The following is a 27,473-nucleotide window of genomic DNA, read 5'->3' on the forward strand; positions in this document are numbered from 1 at the left end:
TAATTTGCAGAGAGCAAACAATACTTCCAAAGTTTTAAATCAATAATAAAATAACAACAATTCATCATGTACCTTATTGTTCTTGAATTGATTCAGTTTATTTCCATATTTACGCTAGTGCAGCTTACATGCTGCCCTGCTGATAATCGCTTAAAACTTTAAGTCTAACACCGTCGGCCGTAAATCTCATGCAAAAATGGATAAAATCAAACTTGACGCAAACACAGCTTTTAAAATTAAAATAAAACCCTTTTTTTTATCTCTAAAGCCTAGTCAAACTATTCCTTTCCCTCTCAGCACATACATAATAAACGCAACGAACAAAATATACAAAACAATCGTTCCTTCGGTATGGAATAAACATAAAAGATAATCAGCAAAATAAAGTAAAATAAAAAGTTCCCGCTGCATCATTCTCTACGCATGTTCGGCTACCAATCGCTGATGCTAATTATATTGCTACTAATCATTTCAATGGCTGAAGCCATCCAGCACGTGTTATGGCTGCGCTGCATTTGCCATGTTCTTCGTTCGCCGCAGCGTTCCCTGTCCTGCAGTGTAGTCAAACCTTTCCTGGCATAATCAAATGGCCCAGCCTGTAGTGATGTTTAGTGTGTTTGTGTTCCAGTTTTACTTTCATCTTTGGTAGTAGGAATTTGACGGCCTTGCTGCTGCCTTGGTTTTGTTCCTCTTGCTTTGATCAATTCACAATTTTCTCAAAGGTAGCCACCGAGAATGTGTGTGGGTTTAAAATAACATTTCCTTACAATACAACGGCCCTTGGTGCATGCTAGTCGTAGCGTTCGTTCGTTTGTTTTCTTTTGTTTCCTTCATCTCCTCTCCGCGTACATGATTGATAGTTATATATCTAGCAGGTTTGACTTACGATACACTTGGATCACTATTACTCGATTCGTTTCATATCATGGATTACTATAGTAATTGTGGCTATTCATTATTGATTTCGCTAGTCCGAAGCCGCTTTCAAAGCATACACACACACACGCGCGCGCGCACACATTCACTCGGACACAAATGGACATTCATTAGATACACAAGCTGGGTTCATCCTTTTCCCTTATTTGTCGGTCTTCCGTCCCATATGCCTTCTTCCACACACTCACACACGCACGGTCTGGGCGTTGTGAAAACGGTTTGTTCGCGGCTTATCTTTGTTTGCCTCCACCCCGATCGTGCCATCGGATGAAAATCACATGTTGTTACGCGACGCACTAAGCGACCGTTTGGAATACGCGTGGAATTATCCGCGAAACGTTCAACTTAACTACGGCCGCTGAACTAACTACGGCCGCTGAACTAACTACGGCGGAGCGCGTGAGTGGTTCATGTGGCTAAACGCCTCCTTTTCATTGATTTATTAGCTTACGCCATTCTTCTGTACAACTAACGGGGACGACTCTACTTCCATTAAACTATTGCCTAATTGGTAGTGGATCTTCTTTCATATGCAATCGGTGTGCCATTACGCTGGAATTAGCTGTTTTAGAATTTCACCTAATGCTATGAAGAGAACACAAACTCAGACACAAGATACGAAATGAAACTTCCGCTTTCCGCAAAGAAGCTTCCGCTCCTGGTCTCACGTGTTATGAACGGCTGGCGGGGCAACAGTGACGTATGTTGCGCTATTTTTTTTGTATCGTCCTCACGTTCTGTTCCATTTTCAATTTTCCTAAGCTCAGCGCGGTCAACAAATGCGTCAATTGCACGCGCCTTTGCGTTTTCCCTTTGGCGTGATGTGATTTGATGTGTTGTGATGTGTTTCGTTTCTGTCTTTACTATCAGTGGGGAGGTTAAGTTTCCTTTTTCCCATTATTTCTTCCCTACCGCCTATATGTTATGCATTACTGTTTACAGGCTACAGCTACGTTTCAAAAAATCATTGGTGCCCCTCTTATACCTTAGAGAAATTTTGATTTCTACCGCCACCACCGCTGGTACTCTAACCAACTGACGGAATAGGAATAACAAAATGAAAAAAAAGCCAACGTATTCGTGCCTTTCCTTTTTATCGCGAATTTTCCCCTCCCAAAACGCGTTCAATATCACATTCATACCAACATGGCTTGCAGCAAAATACCAGTCTTCCGACGAGGATGAACCCACCCTCCGCACGGGTCATTACACCAGTGTGTAAGTGTGTACAGGACAGGTGTAGCAGTGGATGAGTAGTTTGTTGAAAGGGTAATCCCCGACCCCGGATGGAGGAAAGAAAAAATGGGGGAAGGGAAGGGGAGAATAAAGGGGAGGGGGGGGGAGAGACAAATGGATAGGCAGGTTGGCCAGCGGTTGATGGCGGTCGGTCCCTTACAGTGTGGCCAGGATGCGCGTAAACCCAAAGCAGGCGGACACGATGGTCTGCCCGACGCCCCAGATCATGGCCGCGATCGGCGACATCTGAAAGTTGGAGGCTCGGTGTACAAAGGCAATGACGGTACTGTTGACGACGCCACCGGTCGCCGGCGACAGGACGCCCATCACGAAGATGAAGATGGAAAAGAAGCGCCCGAACTTGTGCTTGCGCAGCGTCACGAACGCAATGACCGCCGCGCACGTGTGCACGAAAATGGACGAGAAGAGGGCCCACAGAAAGATGTGGTACCACATCTCGACGAACGTGCGCAGCGACGACGTACCGACACCCTTCAGACCGATCACATTCGCTATCGTGTCCAGCTCCGAGATACCACCGCCACTGCTGTCCTTGCCATAGTACATCATCGCTGGTGCGCTTTCAGAAGCGATCGTTGAAATCGGTCGCCCTCTGATTGCTTCCAACCGGGATGATGCGAGTGGCTGTCAAATCTCAAACAAGTCGCCGGTTGTCGTTTGCTTCGTCTCGAGCAGGACCAATAGTGTCTTCTGCCACCGAATTGCCCTTCGACCCTTTTGTTCGCACTCTATACGTACTGGTGCGTTTACTTTTCTAAATCCTTTTTCTGCCCTAAAATTATGATATACACATCAAGGAGTGTTTATAGAACGATAGGAATGAGATGGGTGGGACTAAGACGATACAAGATGCTACACCGTTTTCCTGTTGATAATGGCAAATCACACACGGAACACACTTGCTGCTGTTATTAGTGAATAACACACGACTAACGCCGCGATGTCGTTACTACGGGAACTGCGACTCAGCAATTCTAGTACATCGAGACAGCGGTGCACTTTACTATCTCGTTCGGGCTTTCCAATAGCCTGGTGCACCAATAGTTCTGCTGCCTACGATCGATCTTCGACGTTGACGGTACCTTTCGCACTGCTGCTGCTGATCGATAGGGACTGTGGGCTTCGTAAATGAGTCTACCCTTCTTCCGGGTGGCTTCTTCTCTGCTGTATCGCTGTGTCGACTGTCCTCCTTTCAGGACGATTAAAATTGACATAGACTTTGGCTGCGACAGCCACACGTTGGGCGACAAACACGATGACGATAGCAATCGAGGCGCAGCAACCAGCGCTCGCTCAGAAGGCTGCGGCGGTACGGTTGACGGCAAATGCACGCACGGTTTTACAGGCAGTAGTAGCCTAGCGGATTTTGTTATCGACGGACTGCTGCTGCTCTGATGGTCCAGCAGTACGGTGGCAACGCTTGCAGCTGCGGCGACAGCGGCAGAAGATGATGGTCGCAGCAGATAGTGCGGTACTATCGCACCACTGTGCACCATTGTGTGGTTCTGTAAGCAGTACGGGAAAAAAGGTAAACACAATCAGATTAATATACATTAGCTAGAGTGATATACATATCGGCGTTCGATTTATAAATCAAAATTTAGAAAAGCATACATTAGGGGATAGTAGGACTGTTCAGTTATTCTTGTGTGTTACTAGAATCGTGCATTTTGTCATCAAAATCTAATTGAATTGATAAGCATTTTTTGTATTTTATTCTTCATATCATGCTTAGGCAGTTTCAAGCGTGACTGCCTAAACCAACAAGATAAATCCCTAAAATATATAAATGAAATATATATATAAATATATAGATAAATATATACAGTGGTAGCAAATCCAATAAGCACACCATAATATTTTTGTCATTTTTGGTCCATTTTTTTTATTCCAAATAATAAATAACTAACGGAGTAATCAATTTAAAAAAATTGCTGACATATTTTAATGGCTTTTTAACAGAACATTCAATTTTACCATTTTATTAACATTACCTATTAGTGTAGGCTTAAATAAACTAACAGAACACCAAAACATATGCCAGAATGTTGGTTCCTACGGAATGTTTACATAATAGGATTTTTCCTATAGCATTATTTATTTAAAATGATGGAATAAAAATAAAATTCAAAAATTATGTGCAGCTTGAATTGAGTAGGGGAAAGCGGGACAAAATGGGCATCTTCTATTTAAGCATTATTTCACTACAAAGATGCATTCCAATGCTCAAAATGTATTCATTGGAGTGTTCTATAAACAGCATGTAAGTTTTATAACCCTTTAATAACAATTCTAGTGGTACAATTGTCAACTCGTACGACGTAACAACATGCCCGTCATGGGTTCAAACTCCAAATAGACCGTGCCGCCATACGACTAACTATCCTGCTCTAGGGGGTAATCCAAAAGTCACTGAAAGCCATCCCCACAAGTGGTACAGGTAGGCATTGACCGACAACAGTTGTTGGGCCCAAAAGAAGTAGAAGAAGAAGAATAATAAATAACCAAGTAAAATGCAAAATAAGATTTAGTAGCATATTGACGTGACTGCCTTTGTACCTCCATGTGTTTTTTGCAAATATTTTAATTCTTTGAAATATTTTATGCTCATTTTGAATTTCCTTAATGTTCTTAATGCATATTGTATTAAATTTATGCAAAAGATACCTGTTTTATAACAAAAAACTATAATGCAAAACTCTGTGGCGATATTTTTCAACCCTCGGATCGGTAGTATTACATATTTTTCCATAGGAATCCGCTATACGCGAAAACTCGAGATACGCTATTGCGCTCGGTACCGTACGATAGCGTATATCGGATAATGACTGTAATGGTAACCGGCACAGATTCAAAAGATTCGATTAAAAACGTTTAAAAACTGTTTGATTTTGATAACATTAAGAATTTTAAGGGCTTTTCTGAACAGCAAGACAAAAGATAGGACGAGAATAAATTTCTCGGCAATTTTTAACAATAGATTAATGATAAAGGCATGTAATAATGTAAGAATAATTTGTGTGTTGTGGCATATTCAAAGGAATATTCAGTAATCTGCTTAACATGCCCATTTTGCCCCACTTTCCCCTATAAATTAACCAGAATTTTTGTTATGTATTCCTGTAGCCAAGCCAAATTAACTAGTGGCAATTGCGTTGCGTTGGACCAACAAACAAATATAATTACTAAAACGAAGGGTTCCATTGCAGAAACTGTGGTCGGCACGTAATTGGTTTAGAGATGTGCTCTTTGGAGCGCACCCATGACTCCGATCCGTCTCCGGTTAGTCCGATTCCGACTCCGGCAAAACGCGAACCACTACTTCTGCGGGGAGTCTTCCGGAGTCGGTCCAAGTCAAACTTCGACACAAAGGCCCGTTTACGAAGTGCACGCGCAAAGTAAAAGAAAATACCACAACGATATAAAATTCCTAATCACAAGCACATTGCACCGGACGGCTCCAATCGATTCCGGATGACATCAACCGATTCCGAACAACTCCGGAATATTCCAAACAACTCCGAACGACTCCAAATAGCTCCTAACAACTCCGCACGACTCCAGACGACTCCGAATTTGAACGACTCCGACTTTGAACGATTCTGAATGACTCCGGATAATGCTGAGCGGACCTAACTTCCAGAGTCGGTTTCGAAATTATCGGAGTCGGATCGGAGTCAACTCCGGATTTTTGCCTACTCTACCCATCACTAGATTGGTGCTGCAAGGATGCCAGAAAACGTGAACATTTTGCACGGCTTGTGAAGAACTAAAAAAGGAGCGGCAAACGTTTAGATTTTCATTTGCTTGAAAATTTTGAAAACACAATTGACAACGATGTAAAAATTGGTGACAATTATTAGCTATTAACACAACGAATTAAGCCAAGAATTTATATTGCAACATACAGGCGGTCCCGAAGATACACGGTTAATGGGGACCGAAAACGACCGCAAAATACCGCGAATCTCGAATTTCCGCGTAAGTCGAATCTCGTGATTTCCAGCCAAAATATCACTAATTTTCGTGCAATTTTGCAAGTAGGGGCTGGTTTTCGCCACCAAATTAATTATTTGATATGTTTCTACTGAATTGAACAATTGTAAACCTTTTTAAATAGTATTTTACATTCGTTCAATACGGAAATTATTTGGTATTTCACAATGGATGTGTCAAATCAGTACAATTTGCTCAAAGAACTGTCAAATTTGGAAAACCGCGTATCTCCGAATCCGCGTATAAGAGGTACCGTGTATCTCGGGGACCGCCTGTATTACGAATTAAAAAATAATAATAACAATGCGATTTGACAATTTACATGATGAAAATTTAAGCGCCTATAACAATTTCTATCACTGTATCATCTCGTGTATTGTGCACAAGTTGTGCTGCATCCAAATATCCTTGCCTGTTTCCATCGCAAAGGAAGAAGGTGAAATAAAACAAGAAACTAAAAATTAAGGCGAAATAACAAATGCTGTACCTTTGTATCAGTATGTTTTCCCGCTACAGTTCCTCCCACTGTCCTCATCCGCTGGATTCTCCATTTATCGTACACCAGATGACTAATGCCCTGTTTGTTTGATGCTATCGACGCACTGGACACAGGAATCGCTCGGTTTCGGCCGTGGACTAATTTTGCTATTTCGGTGTTCGGGGTTGGTGCTGCGGCTTTGTCGCGGTACTGGGAACTGAAAACTTAAAAACAATGTTCATACATCGCTTTTACGGCCACTTGAAGATTGTACGCGCAGTTTAGGGGGTGCTTGAGTTGGTAGTTTTGTTTCGTCGAAAGTACTGGGGGGGTATACTTTTTTCCACTGTACACCAATTACTTCGGCCTACTTTGGAGCAATGGGCCTCACCCGCTCGCAGGAAGTTGTGTCAATAGTTATTGTTGCTGTTGTTGCTGCTCTTCTTTCTTTGCTATGATGCCAAATCGTACTGCGGCTTCATTAAACTTTTTCACTTTCCAATCGATCCATTCCGCCCCAACTGTTTTTCACTTTTCCTTCGTTTACCGTCTCGTCGTTTACAGCCCTGTCACTAATAAAGCACACGGCTGCTTCGTGCACCACACAGGACACAGTATTTCGTTGAATCACAATTACAGTGGTGCAACAATGCTGCGGAAGCACAGATTTTCGACCTTTGAGCTGAGTATTTTCCAATGCGATGAAAAGGCAAACAACAAAAAAAAACATACACTTACACACGCACACACACACACTAGGCAGCAGGTCCACCCTTCTCAAAACACTGCAACGATATATCGAACGGCACCACACAAACGAACGAACCGCATAGATGTTCCCCCCCTTCGCTGACGATAAACACACTGCGGAATCGTTCCTTTTTAGGAGGGCAAACCTTTGGAGAGGACGAAAAGTTCACGCACTATTGCGAACCATCGCCATTTTTTAATACAAAACAGTCAAAGTATGTACACGCCAAAGAGCACAAAAACGTTTGTTGAGCGTAGAAAAGTGTGTGACAGGGCTTCTTCCACTTCTTTTTGGCTCGATAGCAATCGCACACACAGTTGTTTGTATCGCAGGCACACGCTCGGTGGAATGGATGTGTGTGTGTGTGTGTGTATGTATTTATTTATACGTCATCTGGTTGACAGTTGATAGCAGTGTGGACAGATAATTTTGGCGGTTTTCGGTAGGAGCACCAACATTTTATCGGTAGTTTTCGATAGGAGTTTCAGATGTTTTTGGTAGTTTTCGGTAGGTGTAGAAATTTTTTAACGCAGTTAAAATGAAGTATTAAGGAGGTAGGGGAAAGGGGTACTAATCTGCAAAATGAAAGTTCCATATCCATATAATGTAAAGCCGAAAATACACGGACCGGAATTTCGCGGCCGCAGAATTCCGCCTGCTGAAAAATGTATGGAAATCCATATACAAAGTGTCAACGGCAACTTTCCCGAACTGTCATATCCATACATTTTTCAGCAAGTGGAATTCTGCGGTCACGAAATTCCGGTCCTTGTATTTTCGGTCTAATCCTTTCTGAAGTGTCGATCTGAAAATTGTACTATAGCTTCTTAGCAAACGAAGGTTTGAGATTCCAAGTGCCATAAATCCACTAAACGACCACCAATCGGGTTCTAAACGACACAAGCTCTCTACCTAAACGGAATATAGAATTACTTCTTTAGCAGACGGTGAACCACTGATGTATTCTAACAATAGCAAAAAAGCGGATTGCGCCAGCTGATGGTGACACCCAACCAGTGGAACGCTTTCTTCGGTTTGAGAGCTTTCTGCTTCCCTCTGTACTGTTGTATGGTTTCGCATTGAAGTTATGCATCGCTAGAACTAGAACGGCGATACGATTGTTTAAATACTAAACTCCAATGGAAACTACCAGCACTGAAGCAAGTGAGATTTGAGTAATGAGTTGATACGCACGTATCTGACCACACGACCATTCATATAGTTTTTGCTCGGAAAGTTAGAAGGCTATACAGGTCATGATTAGATGAAGCTTGTCAAAACGCCATCTATTGAGCAAACCAGTTAAGTATGGAGCTTTCATTTTTTTTCTATGGATGTTTAATTTTCCAGTCGTTTAAGTTTAATCTGTGGCACTTGCCCAAATAGCCAGAATTGCTTAAGCAGCTCATTTTGGCACGCTAAAGATCGCTGCTCTAATTCGCCTTTTGCAGTAGATAAACAGCATCAAAGTTCTATGTGGGTCTTTCAAACAGCGCCTAAGCAGCTTCCTTATGCCAAGATGCCAGGGATTATTTTTCTTTGTGTTTTATTTTCAAGCAAGCGTCATCGATGAAATAAACAACAAGATTTTTTTCGTTTAAACACATGTGTATATTTTTAAATCCTTTGTATTGATGAATTACACAAAATTTTACACAATTTACTGATAATTCACAATCACTTCACTCTACATTCATTCTTCAATTAACGAACCTAACTTGTGCAGCAGCAATGAGATTATTGCCGGCGTCCGTCTTTGACACTTTGACAAGAGCCATCTCGTACCGATGTCATGCATTAAAAAGCTATAAAGTTCCACCAAGTTCAGTACCCTTTCTTAACAAGCCTTCAAGATCCATCATGAACCCTACACATATTGCTAATCAGCCGCAAAGTTCCAAAGAGTACCATGTGCCTGTTAAAAAGCTCCATCCCAAATAGCCAGCTGGTACTTTATAGCTGATTTAGGGCTGTTTAACGAAAAAACGTTCCGATGTCGTACTTTGTGGCTGATTAAGAGATAGACGGTACTTTGCGGAACTATGGAGCTTTTTAACAGGCACATGGTACTCTTTGGAACTTTGCGGCTGATTAGCACTATATGTAGGGTTCATGGTGGAACTTGAAGGCTTGTTAAGAAAGGGTACTGAACTTGGTGGAACTTTATAGCTTTTTAATGCATGACATCGGTTCAAGGTGGCTCTTGTCAAAGTGTCAAAGACGGACGCCGGCAATAATCTCATTGCTGCTGCACAAGTTAGATTCGTTATTTGAAGAATGAATATTGAGTGAAGTGATTGTGAATTATCAGTAAATTGTTTAAAATTTTGTGTTATTCATCAATACAAAGGATTTAAAAATATACATATGTGTTTAAACGAAACAAATCTTGTTGTTTATTTCATCAATGACGCTTGCTTGAAAATAAAACACAAAGAAAAATAATCCCTGGCATCTTGGCATAAGGAAGCTGCTTAGGCGCTGTTTGAAAGACCCACATAGAACTTTGATGCTGTTTATCTACTGCAAAAGGCGAATTAGAGCAGCGATCTTTAGCGTGCCAAAATGAGCTGCTTAAGCAATTCTGGCTATTTGGGATAGTTCCTTAAAGTACCGTCTATCTCTTAATCAGCCACAAAGTACGACATTGGAACGATTTTTCGTTAAACAGCCTTAAATCAGCTATAAAGTACGAGCTGGCTATTTGGGTGGGTTGTTCTGGTCGCTAGTGATTTCAATATCTTCAAAATGATTTTAATGCTTAAACTGTTTGGTAATACAGTTTTAGGATTTTTTGGTGAGTATCATGAAAACATCGGTTGTTTTAGCACCGACAAACCGACATGACACTGGCGTTACAAAAGTGTCCCACACGAAAGTACTGTCATTTACCAGTGAGGCGAACACTTCTGTCAAAGTAAGCTCTGTTCACTGTTGCTTCGATGTAAACAACTTTTCTAAATACAAATGGCGAAGGAAGTGTGAGGCAAGATTTTGTGAGAATTATTGGACAAAACACCCAGGAAAATCATTTAATAAGTTTCCAAATCAATGCAAAAGATGTGAGAAGTACATAAAACAATACGCATTGGAATTTGCGAAGAAAAACAAAAGGGGTTTTAGCAGTTTCTTCTCTGTGTCAGTGTAGTAAGCGAATCATTATAGAGATGGCGCTAGTGTTTAACGTATTTTCATTTGAAATAAGGAGACAACTTTTGAAGCTCATTTTGTTCGACGTGTCACGTCGGTTTGTCGGTGGTTTTAGGGTGCTCATCTGTGCATCAGTAGGCATTTAAAAATCGGTAGGAAGGGCCGTGGCAACGTTTTTTCACATGCGATTTTATCGGACGGCTTGTCAAATTTTTAAATGGGATGTGACAGATTACGTCAGACGACGAAATCGCACCTCCGACGTTATCTGTCAATCCCATATTAATCTCATCCGATCAAGGACCGTAAAGATATCAGGTCAAGTTATAAGCCCGTTTTTACAGCTAGGTGGAAGAAGAATCGACGAAGAAAACTGACTGTTAGTTTTCCGCGTTTGGCGAACGCTTCAAGTTCTCAAAGGAAAATTTCCATTTTAAATCACGGGCTGTGTTCTAATAAACTAAAATATTCACCCAAATTGATCTCCACCAAATATTGACCATGCAAAACGTAAACAATCCATCAATACATATACAAGCGGAAAACCATCTGTCAAAATCGGAGCCCAGGGGGGGGATCGCCAAAAGCGCTATAGCTACACCTCATTATACATTCCACCTTGCATCCGATAAAATCGCATCCGATCAGCGTTGCTACCGCCCGAATACAGATAAATCGTTATTTCTGGTCACTCTGGTTGATAGCTCCCGTTCGGATATGCGCGAGAGTCGAGTACTGCAGATTGGACGCCCGAAGCGGGGCCGAAGTTTGACAATACAGCGAGAATCATTGCGCTTCCATCTGTTTCACTCTTTGTCCGCAAAGTGCGAGTTGGTTCTAGATTTTGGCCGGCTTTTGCTTCAAATAAAACTTTTCAATTAGACAACTCTCAGTGCTGGTGAACGAAAATTTGTAACAGACTATCGGAAAGTGCTGTAAGAAGAACAAATACACAACGTTGTAAAGGTGCGTTGTTTTGCCTATACGCTTGCCGAGAAGCAATTCAATCACTTCTGCCTATGGCTTTCTTCGGGCATGACGGAAGGCGTTATCCTTTTTGACGTCCTTCCGACCAGCTTATTTTAAAGGAAATGCTCTATAAGCTTATGTTTTTCATCTTTCAACAGGTCCGCAAAGTATGAACCAGGAGGATTACCCGAGCGACAGTGATGCCAGCGATGAAGACTTCTGCCCGGACAAAGATGATGTAGAAACCGGAAGCGAGTTAGATTCGAACGACGAGGAACAGGAAGAGTGCGGTGAGCAATTGGAAGGCAAATCGTCCAACGGAGGTGGTGCAAAGCGCAAGCGAAAATCAGTTCCAACCAGCAGGAAAAAGACAAAGGCAAATGAGAAGGAGGTGAAATCGCACGAGAAAGCTCACCGATCGAATGAGGAAAAGGATGAAGAGTTAGATGAGGAGGAAGAAAAGCGAAGGACCGATGCGTTGTGGGCGGATTTTCTAGGCGGTGGTGGCAGTAGTGCGACCAGCTCTAGCACCAGCAGCACCCAGCAAGCCAACGGTGCCACTTCCACCCGCACCAGCAAACCGAGCGCGGAGGTGAAAAAGCCCGTTACGGAGGTTAAATCCTCGTCCAGGCCAAAGGTGCCCGAGAAGGAAAAACCAACCGTAGCACAGCTGTTTGAATTCGCCGGTGAACAGATCGTGCTGACCGAAGAAGGAGGCAGTAAGATTTTGGCTAGTGCCGAGAGTGAAAAGTCCTCTACTGTTTCCACACGACCGGCGGCACCGAAATCGACCATTCCTCAGCGCAGTTCCTCTGGCGGGTTGGGGGCAGTATTAAATCAACTCAGTAAGAAAAACCAGCTGAGCACGCTGGAAAAAACGAAGCTCGATTGGACGAGCTTCAAGCGGCAGGAGGGCATCGAGGAGGAGCTGCAAACGCACAACAAGGGCAAGGAAGGGTTTCTGGAGCGACGCGATTTCCTGGAGCGTACCGATTTACGTCAGTTCGAGATAGAGAAAACGTTCCGGCAAACGAAGCGAAGTAATCGATAATTACCATCACGGTGAGTGCATTCAATTCCAGCATCGATTCAATTTCGGTTTTTTAAATGATTGCAGTACGTACCTCGTAACATGCAAAATCCTGACCCTATTGTATCTGTCTCTCCATACCGATTTAAGCAAAAAGGATTCGTTACCTTTTTTTTCTAGACAGTGGCAGCCTTTCTCAAATTGTTGTTACATAGTCTGGCAAAAAAGATTCAAACAATCTAAGCCGACACTTGCAAGAAAGTGAATTATGTCACCAAATTTCGAGAAAGGGTGTTCCCGTCTTGAGAAAAAGTAAAAACAAACCTTGTGCTCAGTACTATATTAAGAAGCAAATGCTGACCCATCTTTGTACTCGCGTGTAACTGGGATTAGTAATCAATATTGTGTTTGTCTCTCCGTACCGATCTAGTATAAATAGAATTAAGCATTATCAGGTTACATACCATAGTGATGTAGAAAAAGCTCTCCTATATACATTCTAAACAACCACAAAACAAGCTGACCAATAAAACTGCTATTTAAATTAAAATTACTTTAGCTCTTTGTATGGTTTCTCTGTTAAATTATAAAACATATGTTATTAATTTTTGCGGGAACTACCGTTCCACTCACTACGTGTTTTTGTTTTCGTTTATACACTAGCTGTATTGGCCCGGCTACATGGCTGTACAGCAGATCATCGGGATATCAAATTCCACATATTCAAACATTTAATATGATGAAAATGCCAGCAACGTCCTGGCATACCCAGTTTAATCTATTCTGCATGCTAGTCTATTTGGACTATTATTTGAGATTCGTAATGTTTTTAAATTTATTTTTAATAAGGCTCTTTGCGTTTGGCGAATTAACTTGATCGTTTATAAGTCAGAGGGATAAGTCAGACAAAACAGCAATTTGAATTTTAGTCAGAATTAATTGTTTCTTTACGAAAAAAAAATAATAATAACAATGTTATGGTGTAAACTACAGTGGTGGTCCCCTAAATTCGAACATCCTATGCGGACATGACGGCCTCTACAGGCATTCGATACTTATTCAATACCATGCAGCCGGATAATCAGTCCTTGCTACGGGGGAAAGGTCCATTCTAGACATCAACCCACGACGGGCATGTTGTTAAGTGGTGCGAGATAATGACTGTACGACAGGTCCACGCCTATCTCAATTTCTGTTTATTGTAATAGATAAAACTTCTTTAAAATACTTACTTACTTATCCTGCGCTTTGCGGTCTTGGCCTGCTTCAGGAGTGTCCGAAACCGGTGATGGTCTTGCTCCTTCGACTGGCAATCCGTTATCCCGGCCTTAATGGCAGACGCCTCCACGCCATCTTGCCATCTCAATTTGGACCTTCCACGCTTCCGCTGTCCTTGTAGACGGCTTAACAAGACTTTACGGAGCCTGGTGAGCTTGATACGCTGTACGACAGTGAGGTCGCCTTACATCTCGTATGGCTCGTCATTGTAACGGCCTTCCACACATACGGGGTCAAATATACTTCTGAGCATCTTCCTCTCGAACGCTGCTAAGAGAGTTTTGTCAGATTTGGACAGTGTCCATGTCTCAGAGGCGTATGTGAGTACCAGTACTGTATAGGCGCTATATAGTCTCACCTTCGTCTTTCGCGACAGATTCTTTGAGGTGAACTGATTTTTCAGGTTGTAGAATGACCGGTTGGCATCCAGCACCCTTGTGCGCATCTCAGCTACCATGCTATTGTCGTTGCTGACCTTTGACCCTAGATAGGTAGGTAGGGCCGCTGACGTTGCTACCATCAGTTTGGTCTTTGCCTCGTTTATCTGCAATACGGGGCTCTCTGCCGCCTGCTCGATCCCTTGGTAGGCTTCTGCTACATAGGAAAGCCGAAGACCAATGATGTCTATATCATCAGTGTATGCCAGAATCTGGGTTAACTTATACAAGATGGTTCCCGTAGTCTCCACCCTCGAGTCGCGGATGGCCCTCTCTACCGTCAAGTAGAATAGGAGACAGGCGAGCCCGTCCTCCTGGCGCCGACCTTTAGTGGTAGCAAAAGGCCCTGAGGGTTTAATTTCAAATACTACTACTTTAAAATTATGAATAACAATTACAACCATATTGGCCAATATTGGCACGCTAAGTGATCATTTTTTAAAGTAATGGAGGCCGTCCGAATTTCAGTGGACCGCGTCAATTTCATACCTTTTATAAAATGTTTAAAATATTCTCCCTGATCCTTCAGGATCGCCTTGTCCCGCACGTCGAAGAGATAGTCGGAAACTATCAAAGAGGATTCCGAAACGGAAAATCTACCACTGATCAGATCTTCACCATGCGGCAGATCTTGGAGAAGATGGCTGAATACAGACACGACACATACCATCTCTTCATTGACTTCAAAGCCGCATATGATAGCATAGCCAGGGTAAAACTGTATGACGCTATGAGCTCTTTTGGAATCCCGGCCAAACTGATAAGGCTAGTTAGAATGACTATGATCAACGTCACATGCCAGGTGAGGGTGGATGGAAAACTCTCAGGACCTTTTGCTACCACCAAAGGTCTGCGCCAGGGGGACGGGCTTGCTTGTCTCTTATTCAACCTGGCGCTAGAGAGAGCCATCCGTGACTCGAGGGTGGAGACTACGGGAACCATCTTCTATAAGTCAACCCAGATCCTGGCATACGCTGATGATATAGACATCATTGGTCTGCGGCTCTCCTATGTAGCAGAAGCCTACCAAGGGATCGAGCAGGCGGCAGAGAACCTCGGATTGCAGATAAACGAGGCAAAGACCAAACTGATGGTAGCAACATCAGCGGGCCCGCCAACAAATAATCAGAATCTACGTAGGCGTGACGTGCAGATAGGTGAACGCACTTTTGAAGTCGTCCCACAATTCACCTATCTGGGATCAAAGGTCAGCAACGACAATAGCATGGAAGCTGAGTTGCGCGCAAGGATGCTGGCTGCCAACCGGTCATTCTACAGCCTGAAAAAGCAGTTCACCTCAAAGAACCTGTCGCGACGGACGAAGCTGGGACTATATAGTACCTATATAGTACCAGTACTCACATACGCCTCTGAGACATGGACACTGTCCAAATCTGACGAAACCCTCTTAGCCGCGTTCGAGAGGAAGATGCTCAGAAGGATACTTGGCCCCGTATGTGTGGAAGGATAATGGAGGAGCCGCTATAATGACGAGCCATACGAGATGTACGGCGACCTCACTGTCGTACAGCGTATAAAGCTCGCCAGGCTCCGGTGGGCTGGCCATGTTATACGCATGGAAACGGACGACCCAGCCCGTAAAGTCTTTTTAGGCTGTCCACAAGGACAGAGGAGGCGTGGTAGGCCCAAATTGAGGTGGCAAGATGGCGTGGAGGCTTCCGCCATTTAGGCCGGGATAACGGACTGGCAGACGAAGGCGCGAGACCGTGAGCGGTTTCGGACACTCCTGAGGCAGGCCAAGACCGCAAAGCGGTTGTAGCGCCGGATAAGTAAGTAAGTAAGTATAAAATGTATGAATGGGTTTTCGAGATTTTTTAAAGATATCGGCCTGCTTTTTACATAGGCATAGCTGAAGCGTGTCCTCAACTGTCCAGGATACCGGTAAGTCAGAAATTGAGAGAAAATTTGAGGTTTCCGGCTTAAGGTGGCCGCCACTGTACATCAAACAATATAAAAAATATAAGATCTTGATAGAAATCTACCTGTGTGTCATAGATTCTGCTTATTCTTCAGTGTGTCGTAAGTTTTAATTTGTTTGCCTTTCTTTTTTTTATAAAACTCTACTTGGTTCTCGAAAATCTATTGCTATGTCAATATAGATGTCCACGAATCCCTGTGTACTAGATCATCTCACATTTATTGCTTGATGTCAATTTCTATGTTTGCTGTAATAAAACCGGATTTGCCTCCGCAATTTCCTGACGACTCCGGACATGTCCAAATGACTCCGCACAAGTCCGAATGATTCCAGTCAAGGCCCGATGACTCCGGACCATCTAGTTCGACACCCGAATATTTCGGACGAGGCTGGTTGAGCGGAGTCCGCTAAACTCCGGGAGAGGCTGGACGATTTTGGTCGACTGCGAGCGAAATCGGGCGTGTCGTTAAGACTTCGGGCGTGTCCGGATAGTTCAAATACTCCGAACATGTCTGAGTGACAATCTAAGCAACAAAATCAACATACTTTCTCACTCTCTCAAGTTTACCGATCTATTGGGTAGAACGAGAAAGCATGTCGATTTTGTTAGTAGGGAATACAGATTGATATTATTGCAAGAAAGAAATATTTAATAGCTGCTTATCTGAAATCATACACACTCTTCGAGGTTTGTCCGAACGAATACAGACAGTAATTTCCAAGATTTGTAATTGTAATTCGGGTCGCTTTCGGATGTCTTCGACCCGATAGGTGCGGATCGAGACTAGGTTGGAGTCTAATGGACGAGTCCAGAGACGAACAGAACCATTCGGACCCGTCTGGACCTTATCAGACTCGGAGGATCGGACTTGCCCCGGATAGACTGGTCCTAATATAACTTAAAATAATGTATCTATCATCGAATCCAATCGAGTTTAACAAATTGGTTCTATTTCTTATTCTATTTTCTCTCTTGTTTTTACGTTCTTACTACTATCATTCCTTCCTCACTACTACTATCACGTGTCGGTCCAATAGTACAGTCGTTAATTGGCACGACTTAACAACATACCCGTCGAGGGTTCAATTCACGTTTTGATCGAGTTGGATTTGACTACTCTGCTATGGGTTTTCAAATTAGTTACAGGTAGCCAGCCAACCCAAGCGCACTAGTGGTTTGGGCAGGTCTAGGGGGGTTGTTGAGCTCTATAGAATAAAAAATAAGTCTTTCATTCCTTATCGTGTTTTTGAGACTTTTTTTCTTGCCCGTATTTTTAAATACTTTTTTTGTAATATTAAAAAATGGATACATGGTTACTGTAATTCTTTTTTTGAAATAAACTTATTTTCGTTTTTACTTCTTTCTTTTGGTGGATGACCGTGACCTGATTATTTTCCCTTATTTTTGTTCTTAATACAGGAGGACGAAATGTCCGGATGAGCACCGTTCTCATCGGATCTGCAATTACAAAAAGTCTTTTTAGTGTTATAATTTTACAAATAATTTGACTTCGATAAAACTTTTCTGTAGTGAATTTATACATACACAGATAGTAGATATCATTTTCTTGCATTTTTTGTTCACAGTACCCTAGTGGACTGCATGTAAAGCTCTGTACTTGTAATTGTAAACTGTCCTGTCTCTCATAGTATCGTGTACTCGGGCAATGTTTTAGTACAGGTATGTTAAACTGGTGGCTCGCGTTGATTTTGGATGCGGCCGGGAGAATATTTTGAGAATTGCTTCAAGCATTGCAAACATCTATTATTGCAATGTTTTGAGTGTCTTAAGTTTTCCAGAGAAGAACAATCATTTAGTCGCAATATTTTTTGACACTAACGTTTTTGTACCCATAATATCTAACAAACTTGCTCTACCCGAACGTATCAACATATTTACATCAACTGTCTAGAAACAAAATAGAAATGAAAAGAAATACATAAACACTTGGAAACTACGCAACAATTAGTAATGCGTCGTCGAATTCGCATATACGGCTCAAATCCATATCCGATTATCCCTACTACGGCTCCAATTCCAATTCTTGCCAAATCAAACCTACAGTTCCACTCGGTGCCGTCCGATACAGCCCAAGGCGTCCAAAGCCATCAGAAACTGTTGGAGTCATCCGTTGACGCACAGATCCGCTAGTCTGCAGCCAGAGTTTCTACGAGTCCGGTCGGTTTTACGAGTTCTTCTGAGTAGAGGCTTCATTATGCTCCGGATTGCTTCGAACGGCTTCAAACGGCTCTGTACGGTTCTGACCTCAGAATGTTATATCGTTGATGCCGATGGGAGCTCCTTCTGAATTTCACTACGACGACACCATCATAAAAAATTATCAGTTAATATTCAACATGTATGTCTCATTAGCCGCGTTTTCATAGCGCATATTCTATTAGAAAAAGATAAGTCAAACACACTTTTTCACTAAAGTAGGGGAAGTCCAGCAGCGTTCTGCGAATTTTTGTCCTAGCAATACAAGCTATCCGCCTATTAAACAATTTATTTAATAATACTGATTTGAAGCAGGATCAAACACCATCAATGAACGAATTGTTACAAAGATAGGTATTTGCAAATGGTATTTTTAATGTGTGTTTTTTTTTTAACTATTATGGTGTATTTTTTATTCTCAACTTTGCGGCTCACAAATCACAGCCAAATTGCAGGCCTCTGATCAGATGAGTTTAACACCGCTGTTTTAGTAAACCTTGTAATTGTTGAACTGAAGACTCGTTTTCAACTAGAGCAGATGATCTGATGATAGGTGTTTCGATTAGGTCTAATCACAAGCTCGATTGCATGAGGTGGAATCGGTTGTTTAGCCGAACATCCTGAACAGTTGTGAGTGAAAATGAGAATAACAGTTTAGATATGTATGTACTAATAAAGTAATCTATTTTCTCAAAATTGTATTGCTGTGTTAGAACACTTAAAACCCCTTATTGAACAGATTGATTTCTTGCTATAATCATGTTTGTATTGCAAAGGGTGAGTGTATCATCTCCGTTGAACTTTGGTGGTCAAATAACTCAACTCAAGATCAGCCTGTTATCACTGTTTACAATAAGCAGGAATAAACCGTTTAACATACACAACACCATCTACTACAAACACCTCGTATATCATCAACTACCGACGGGCAAAGGAAGCAAACAGACTCAGAGATGTTTTTCATTTGTCGACTATATTTTTATCACAGTCTAATCAACCAATCGAAACAAAAAAAAAACTGCTGTAGTTTGTTATGTGCCTTACACTAATTTATTGCGCCTCACCGCGCTCTCTACACTGCTTATATCGCAACGTCTTTACAGAATCTTGCACACCCCATCCATATCTTTGTCACCGGGGGACCTCAGGGGGGTGATATTATTTTTGTCTAACAAATTGATTGCTCGTGCTTGTCTTGGTCTTTGATAACGCGACCAGGTATGCAATTACCAGTCCACCGGTAAACAATTACTAGACGCTCGGTCCCGGGAGGGGAACACCCCGGCTAGCGGGGCAACAATGTATGGAGGGTGTCAAGGAACGGAGCAGTTACCAGATGACACCCGGTTCGACAAAACACGCAGCAAATAGGTCACAACACCGCGTTCGATACGCGTCTTTCGTGGTAAACAAACAGTAAACAACCCTTTTACACGAGGCACAATAAAAAAAAAACAACCACGACCACATCGAAACCGGTGGCGCTATTTTCTAATCCGTTTCTTTAACTTCCCACGATTTCGATAATCTGTCGATAAGATGGAATGAGCTTCGCAGGCAAGGCCACATGATTGCAAATGTTTTTTTTACCTAGTTTTTTTATCAAGTGCTCTGTTCCACTGTATTGAAGGACAGGCCTTATGCTTGATAACAACAGCCCATTACCTAACTTAGAGCTTGTAAAGCATGCGTACAAAAGGGCTATTAAATGTTTCAAGCATTCGTCAGTGGTGACGTGTCGCGTATGATCCTTGCTGCTTTGTTGCCAGCATCTTGTCGACATACGATACAGATTCTAGATACATCGGCCGGCCAGATAAACCGGACAATGGAGATGAAAACAAGCCCAACAACTCGAAATGCATTGACTGATTGACGGACGGTGTGGTGCGATAGCGCAGATTAATTTTGATCACGCTTCAGACAATGCAAGTCGTTGTCGTTCTTTGTCCCAATTGGCAAATGGCGAGGCTCAAGAGGGCTGTCTCCGTCCCATATCCTTACTCTTAATCATTATGTATGTTTAATTTTTGGCATAAATTTTGAATACTTCGAAAAACAAACTCAAAGTGACCCACATGTCTTGCCCATTCTTCGCCGATTGATAAGAAACTTGTAACAGGCACGGCAACCGCAACCGGAGCAATAAAGAAAACACGTTCTCAAACAAAATAAAACGCACCTAACTGTGGAATTTCCATTCATGTTTTTTTGCGAAAGAAGGAAAGAAAATACCACGACCTCTCAGCATAGAAAAAAAAAACCGGTTTGCGCTGGAAAACGACGTCTGGCTGGTCCTGTTATGTGCTGGTCGCTACCTTCACTATCATTATGGTCTTTGCTACTACCCCAAAATGCCCGACCGTCTTCTTGCTGCCAGCTTCTGATTTCCCCGGAAGAAGAGAAGCACCAAAAAGGTACGATCAGCCGGGGCCCGGGAATTCCTTTCCTAAGCTGAGGAATAGGGCGATCGTTCGCTCCTGCGACCAGCGAGTTTAGCGTCCCCTTATCGCGACGTTCCGTCCGAGATGGGCGGGCTGAAGTGCATCTTGACGGATTTCCCCTTTGCGCACAGTCACAAGAGCCAAACAAACACACACGCACCAAAACCGATGGCGCCCTCCAGTGTGCGCGCAAAGTCCACGGGAGTGTGTGCGCTCGAGCCTCCGTGAGTCACCGACGGACACAACAAACCGGTGTTGACTATGTAACAACATAAACCCCCACCTCGATCCCCCAGTCCGGCAACTCCACGAGCCTACAGCGGTGTGTGCGTGTGTTTGGCAAGGGTCATTGTTGAGAAGAAGGAAAACACAACCCCCCCCCCCCCTTTTCCCCCTCTGTCCGTAATCAAGGAGGAAGGGCTCGCTTGGACGGCGGCAAAGGTGTGCGCAGCATTCAACCGACAGACGCGATTGGACGCGCGGCCCTCTCGACTTGGAGGTGCGTCCCATAAGCCTGTTGTGGTGTACCGTCCCTTCTCCCTGTGTGCCCTCGCTGCCCTCTTCCCCCCAGCTTGCGCAAACCAGTGTCCGATGGTGTCTCCTTTCCTGCTGTTCCTGCAGGTGCCACCCCCTCTGCTGTGGCCGGGGCTGTTGGTCGGTCGGCCGGTCGGTCGTCAGCCGCTGATAAGCGTCTGCGAGCGGCGGGTGTAAGTGTAAACGGGTACGGTATGTGCGGTACACGGCCGATCGGCGGTGGCTGACTAGCGAGAGCTGGCGATGGTGATGATGCAGCGCGCAAACGAGATGGCGCGATGCGGTGGCAGGAGGACACCGGAGCGATAATTCGGATCGTGCAAAAACGAGGGAAAAAATGTTAAATTAACTCGCCGTGCGGGCATGTGCTGGCAGTCGCTGTGCAAGTGTCGTGAAGCAACATCCTCCCTCATCCTCCAGCAGCTGCTTCGAACTGCTTTCAAACAAAACGGAGTTCCGCATCTCTCTCTCTCTCTCTCTCTGTGTTTGTGTGTACGTATGTTTTGCGTGCTGTGTGCTTATTCAAAGATCTTGTCCAGCACTTGAGAAGACGGACAAATATTTGCTCATTGCTTCTGCTCCACTACCGAAGGGATTTTACCGCTAATTAAGCGCCTCGGCTACGCCAAACACGATCCTTCTGCGCATAGCCCGGATCAAGTGTGTCGGTGTGTGAGTGTGTGCGTGTGTACGTGTGTGTGTTACCCAGAAGAGGGCTGGTGGTTCAAGTGTTCAAGTGTTATTTTCCCTTAACGAGTGCCGCACCATTCAAGCAGCCCAACACCAAGCCCAATCGGAAGAGGGTTTCTAGAAAACTCGGACGGACGGACAACAGGTGGCTGGGTAAGCTTTAGCGCTTAATTCCTTCTGTCGAATGTGCTGCAAGCCAATTAAGTGTGAGGCTTTGGGGATTGCCCCGCGTGGAAGGATTCGCATACCTAACCTTGATCGTGGAGGGGAGGGGGAGATGTTGGTCGATGTTGAGGGGAAGGGTTTTTGTTTTGCCATCTTGCTGCACTTTGGACGACCTGGGAACAGCAACAGGTACGAGAAAGTCTGCGCTGCATTTCTGGCAACAGGTGGAGACGGGTGCAGCCAGTGCTAAAGACGTGGCGAGACGTACGTGTATATAAGACGGTATCGCAACGGAGGTAACAAAAGAGAAGAGAGAAAGTTTTTGTTTTACTGCTTTTGTTGATCTTTGCTTTTATGCTTTGTCGATACGGCTGGTGTGTTGGATGCAATCTCAGGCACAGGAGCATTATGTTGTATGCGGGATGCTGATGCTGCTGGCAGTATTGCGGCCACCGTTGTTTCTTTCTTTCTTTCTTCAAAAGCGAAAATAAACACGTGCGATGATGCTGATGATGATAAAGAACGTGACCGTGCGGTCTTTAGGGAGCGAGCGGAAAATAAACTCTTCAAAAGATCAGCTAAACTTAACGTGAAGGTTAGAGTAGCTTATCAAGTAGCACACGTAAAAGAAAAACTATCCCTTCTGCTGGTCTGTTTGACCTAGGAACAAATTGTTATTGCAAGCTGATAAAGATCGGCTTGAACCTTTCCCGGGGAACGATCTTGCAAAAGAAGACCAAGAAGATCTGTGATCACGGTAGGAAGCATGGGCGATGGCTTTGTGTGACTTTTTTTCTCTTCTTCAAAATGGCTGGGTTTTATGTTAGCTCTCTTTAGCTTTACGGACCTCGGTGGCTGATGTCTATTTTGCCTACCCTTGGTGGACCGCCGCATGGGCCGCTCAGCAATGGTATGCCGATGACTTTTAAAAGGCTATTCAACCTGCCCAACATGGCGGGTGGTTTGCTAATGGCCGTGTTTGTGACCGAGTGCAGTGGCGAGAACGGCCGGACAATTGCAGTGCCCAACGCTCGGTAAATCACACTCTTGGGCCCCAGATTATGCCCAGATTGCGGCGATCGATCTCTGCCTTGCATCTTCGCCCTGGCGCGCTGGCGTAATCAAGTTTTGCGAACCCTCTCTCGCTCTCTCGCTCACTACAAACTGGTGCGAAGGCACCCTTTTAAAAGCAACCCCCTTATTTTTATTGGCGTCCGATAGATCGAACCAGTCGCAGTACGCAGTAATTAATGGTGTATGTTTTTAATATTATTGTTTACGTTTTCCGTTCCCTTCCAATAGGCAGAAGGCAGCACACCACAGCACAATTTGCGCGCCCAGATCTATTGACCAGTGTCGTACGGCCAGCGTAGTGTAGTGCGTTATCAGCCGAGTGGGAAACATAAAAATCATAATGACGTCGCTGGCGGTAATGGAACTAAACAACAACTGTGGCGGCGATGAGAACCGGAACGAAGATTGCGAAAAGTATCTACGCGAGCTGACGAAAACCTTCACCGGCATCGACAAACCGCTCAAGAACGCAAGGAAGTGCGAAACGTTGACCGATTTGATCGGCGAGCTGCGCAAAACGTTCGACTCGGACCACGTCAACATCGAGTACGTGAACCATCTGATGCTGAGCTACCAGTCGAACCCGGCCGAGTGGCGCAAGTTTGCCAAATTCGACCGATACCGGTAAGTGTGTGTGTACAGTATGCAAGAAGGCTGCGGTTTCCCGGTCCCTGGCAACACACATGCGCTCGCAGGTGGTCCGATCGTATCCGGGGATCTTTTGGATTAGGGTCGGGAAGGCGTCGGAAGAGAGCCAACTGAGCAAATTCGAACAAAGCAGCTTATCTTTAGTAGACGATTAATGAAGGTAGCATAGCACACATGGCTCAATTCCGATTAGGTGTGGACTTTGGTTTATTGTAGGGTAAGGTAGAAGCGTAACATCCCTTTCTGGGAGGACTTATGCAGGAGAGTGATTGCGATAGAATTCTACTAAATCTGTTTAAAAGATAAAGCACTGTGATTGGCTTGTTAGACGATAGAAAGTTCTGTCATCCTCGTTTAGTATTTGGTATCAAACCCCTACAGTAAATCCAAATACTTCTATCGACATTGACAGCAAAATCCACTCCAGAGCAAATTGGAAATGAAGCAGAGCAAATTGGATATGGGCATTTCGATTTCCACAACAGTAGTTATCTGTCCATTGCGATATGACAGAAAAATACCAAACGAACAGTGACAGTACTTCCCGTCGTCTAATAAGCCTATGAGGATGACGGAATCATCTCAAAACCAGTAGGAAACGGAAGACTTTGTGACGTACCCAACCCCAGCAAGTCGTATTTTGATAAAGTTCTTATCGATAGCGACACTGTCCGTATCACTCAAATGTATCGCAAATATTGAAAATGAGATGTTGAATATTAATTTATACCATGTCATCGTGGCGCAGATTTCAGCTTCAGACCGTTTGCAACAGCTTCCATCGCGAAAGATGATAAAGTTGATTGTCCTGTCCGAATGATGCGATGGGTTTATCTTTGCAGCCCACGCTCGGTAAGCGAACAAGTCTGAGAGTCTGTTTTCAGGACATTTGAAATGGCGGCAAATGGCAACTCATGCCACATTCGCACCGCACGCTATCTGGCTTTCGCTGTTGTGATGATTCGAGCGCGTATCGATTTCATGCTTTCCTCACTGGTTCTTCCTACACACAGCTACACCCGAAATCTGGTAGATGCCGGTAATGGCAAGTACAACCTGATGATTCTCTGCTGGAACGAAGGGCACGCATCGGCCATCCACGATCATGCTGATTCGCATTGCTTCATGAAGATGCTCAAGGGCCAGCTGATGGAGACGCGCTATGCTTGGCCGAAGGATGCGACGGTCACGGAGGACAGCAAGGCGGACATTGGTAGCGGTCAGCCGGCGGGCGAAGAGGTGGAATACAATGGGGACGAGCTGGAGGAGCTTTCGCGCAGCACGCTGGAAACGAATGGCGTGTGCTACATTAACGATACGCTCGGGCTGCACCGGGTCGAAAATCCGAGCCATACCGATGTGGCCGTCTCGCTGCACCTGTACTGCCCCCCGTTCGATGTGTGCTCCATCTTTAACAAACAAAATGGCAAGCGCACCAAGTGTAAGGTCACCTTCTGGAGCAAGTTCGGCAAACGGGAATCCTCTGTAAGTATGCTGCTCCGTGGCCACCCTGTGACCGAAATGTAGACGAAGTCGGAAGAATTCCCAACTAATTTCTTTCTATTGTTTCAGAATGTGAACTAGGACTTGATAGCTGGCAGTCGGCAGATGTATCGAGACTGACGTTTGCAAGTGATAGTAATGAAACGAATGCATGATCATTTTTCTGCATTTTCGTTAGTGGTAATCCTCCAAGAGAAACGCTAGGGCTGTATTTCAGATAAGATAAGTAAATGAGATTACTTTTAGATTACTGCTCATAATTCAGGGCAAAAGTGTGCTACGAGTGAATAAAATGTCTATACCGGTTAAATGGTGTTGTTCGGTATGTTTTTTAAAGTTAATTTACAGGGTTTAAACTAGATAGCTCAACATCGGATGCGAATAATTCAATAAAATACATTTAAACATTAAAAAACGGATGACAAATGACCTGTCATTGGTTGTCATTGGTGTCATCACGAGACCGGCCCGATTTTATTGTGGCTAGATTTAATTTAACAACTGCCAGGTGTATTAAATTCAACGCATTTATCAATGATTGGGCCATAGAATCCTGTATTTAAAAAAATATACTATACTAGAGCGTGATCACTCTAGTTTTTTTTCCAAACACATTAAACATGCTTTAAAGAACACCATATTGTTACTTTGCAAAATATTCAATGCGTCTCTAACGGGATCCTATCTTTCCAAATGGCTTGCATGGTTGCTGTTTTAGTGCTTGTCATGAGATGATGGAGATTTGGTAACAAATTTATCATTACACTAATTGTACTTTCAATAATAGTATCCCATGAGTCAGACAAAATTTGACACTTTTATCAATCGAATTCTAACCGTGATGGCCAAAAAAGTGAAGGAACTTCGTATAAAAGCGTGCCCGATCATAGAACGGCATCCTTTAGCGCCTAAAACGGACTTCGTGCGGCAGTTTGTGGAGATCGTATAAGCCTGTTACCGCATCTATGTTGAGAAAGCAACATGTGTGCAATGAACACATCATAGTAGTCTGTAGAAAATGTTTAATATTATCAGTCTAGTTTGAAATAAATTACATACAAGTTCATTGTTTAGTTTCTGCTCCTCCTTTATTCCACTGTGTTATAACTCCGCTCAACAATCTACAACGTCTTAGTAGAATTAGATAACAACTAGAGCATTGAAAGAAAGGCTAATTCCGAATGGCAGACGATCTAGAGTGATTAGAAGCTCCAAATATTGATGAAAATGAAGACCGAGGGAAAAGTCGCTACGTCGCTGCGTTCGCTTGATCGGGTGGTCGATGCAAACGGCCAAACACTGAAACAGGCCGTACGATACGAACAAACGTATCACGAAGCAGAAATCGTGTCCATTGGCTTAGCAGCGGCAAACAATAACGCCAAAAGAGAATGCGATCGTTTTAGGAGAAATTTGGAATTTCGATATGTCCAATATCTCCAGCTGCGTCCCATCAAAATTTTCTAGACCATCATGATTCAAAAGCTTTACTCCAACAATTTTGTCGCGAAAACTGAGGGGGAATTGATAAAAATCGAAGATGGATCTCAACAAAATGCCTAAAGGCATGTCTTCATCCATCATGGTAAAAATTCCGAATGGCTGGCGAAAGATACTTCACAAGGTAGTAGATTTATGTTTGCAAAAAAGCGTGAATAATTACTATTATAAGGGTGTTTATGCAAAGGAATTATCTCACTTAATTGTTTTGTTCTACAGCTAGTCGAAAAATAGTATTTTTTATGCAAACGTTATCGGAAAAGACCCTTCCTTCTATCAGAATCGTGATCGATTTGGAAATATGTCTGCCTTGGTATTCTTCATGTGTAGCTGAAGCGAGATGAATGCTGAAAATAAGTGCTACGAATGTTCATGTGTTTGAAGGAGGCAAAGTTTATTAGCTTGAGAGCGTTATCGTTTATCAGCTGTCGTTTCTGATCGTTGGTTTTGTGGTTCGATACAGTACTTCTTACTGT

General features: G+C 43.5%; 2 protein-coding genes across 6 annotated transcripts; one reads left to right on the forward strand and one right to left on the reverse strand.

Moving 5' to 3' along the window:
* Positions 1 to 69: 69 nt before the first annotated feature.
* LOC121592495 (transmembrane protein 170B) lies at positions 70 to 7,773 on the reverse strand. Of its 3 annotated transcripts, XR_006004671.1 has the most exons (3): positions 6,677 to 7,772; positions 3,040 to 3,698; positions 2,752 to 2,965 (listed from the first exon to the last, which is right to left on the reverse strand). XR_006004671.1 is itself a non-coding variant. In XM_041913992.1 (2 exons), exon 2 carries the CDS (start codon positions 2,740 to 2,742, stop codon positions 2,329 to 2,331), a length of 414 nt encoding a protein of 137 aa, XP_041769926.1. In that variant the 5' UTR covers positions 2,743 to 3,698; positions 6,677 to 7,773; the 3' UTR covers positions 70 to 2,328. The 3 variants fall into 3 exon arrangements, 2 of the variants coding, with proteins under 2 accessions (XP_041769926.1, XP_041769925.1); XM_041913992.1 differs by having other exon boundaries at positions 70 to 3,698; positions 6,677 to 7,773; XM_041913991.1 differs by having other exon boundaries at positions 2,752 to 3,698.
* Positions 7,774 to 11,337: 3,564 nt separating this feature from the next.
* On the forward strand, positions 11,338 to 26,563 carry LOC121594663 (cysteine dioxygenase type 1-like). Of its 3 annotated transcripts, none has more exons than XM_041918174.1 (4): positions 21,648 to 22,260; positions 23,575 to 23,970; positions 25,008 to 25,479; positions 25,567 to 26,563. In XM_041918174.1, the coding sequence occupies exons 2-4, from the start codon at positions 23,687 to 23,689 to the stop codon at positions 25,576 to 25,578; spliced, it is 768 nt and encodes a 255-aa protein (XP_041774108.1). In that variant the 5' UTR covers positions 21,648 to 22,260; positions 23,575 to 23,686; the 3' UTR covers positions 25,579 to 26,563. The 3 variants fall into 3 exon arrangements, with proteins under 3 accessions (XP_041774107.1, XP_041774108.1, XP_041774109.1); XM_041918175.1 differs by lacking the exon at positions 21,648 to 22,260 and adding an exon at positions 22,314 to 22,461; XM_041918173.1 differs by lacking the exons at positions 21,648 to 22,260; positions 25,008 to 25,479; positions 25,567 to 26,563 and adding exons at positions 11,338 to 11,534; positions 11,696 to 12,599 and having other exon boundaries at positions 23,575 to 23,711.
* Positions 26,564 to 27,473: the final 910 nt, after the last annotated feature.

This window comes from Anopheles merus, chromosome 2L (genome assembly GCF_017562075.2).
Source record: "Anopheles merus strain MAF chromosome 2L, AmerM5.1, whole genome shotgun sequence".
Lineage (NCBI taxonomy): Eukaryota > Metazoa > Arthropoda > Insecta > Diptera > Culicidae > Anopheles > Anopheles merus.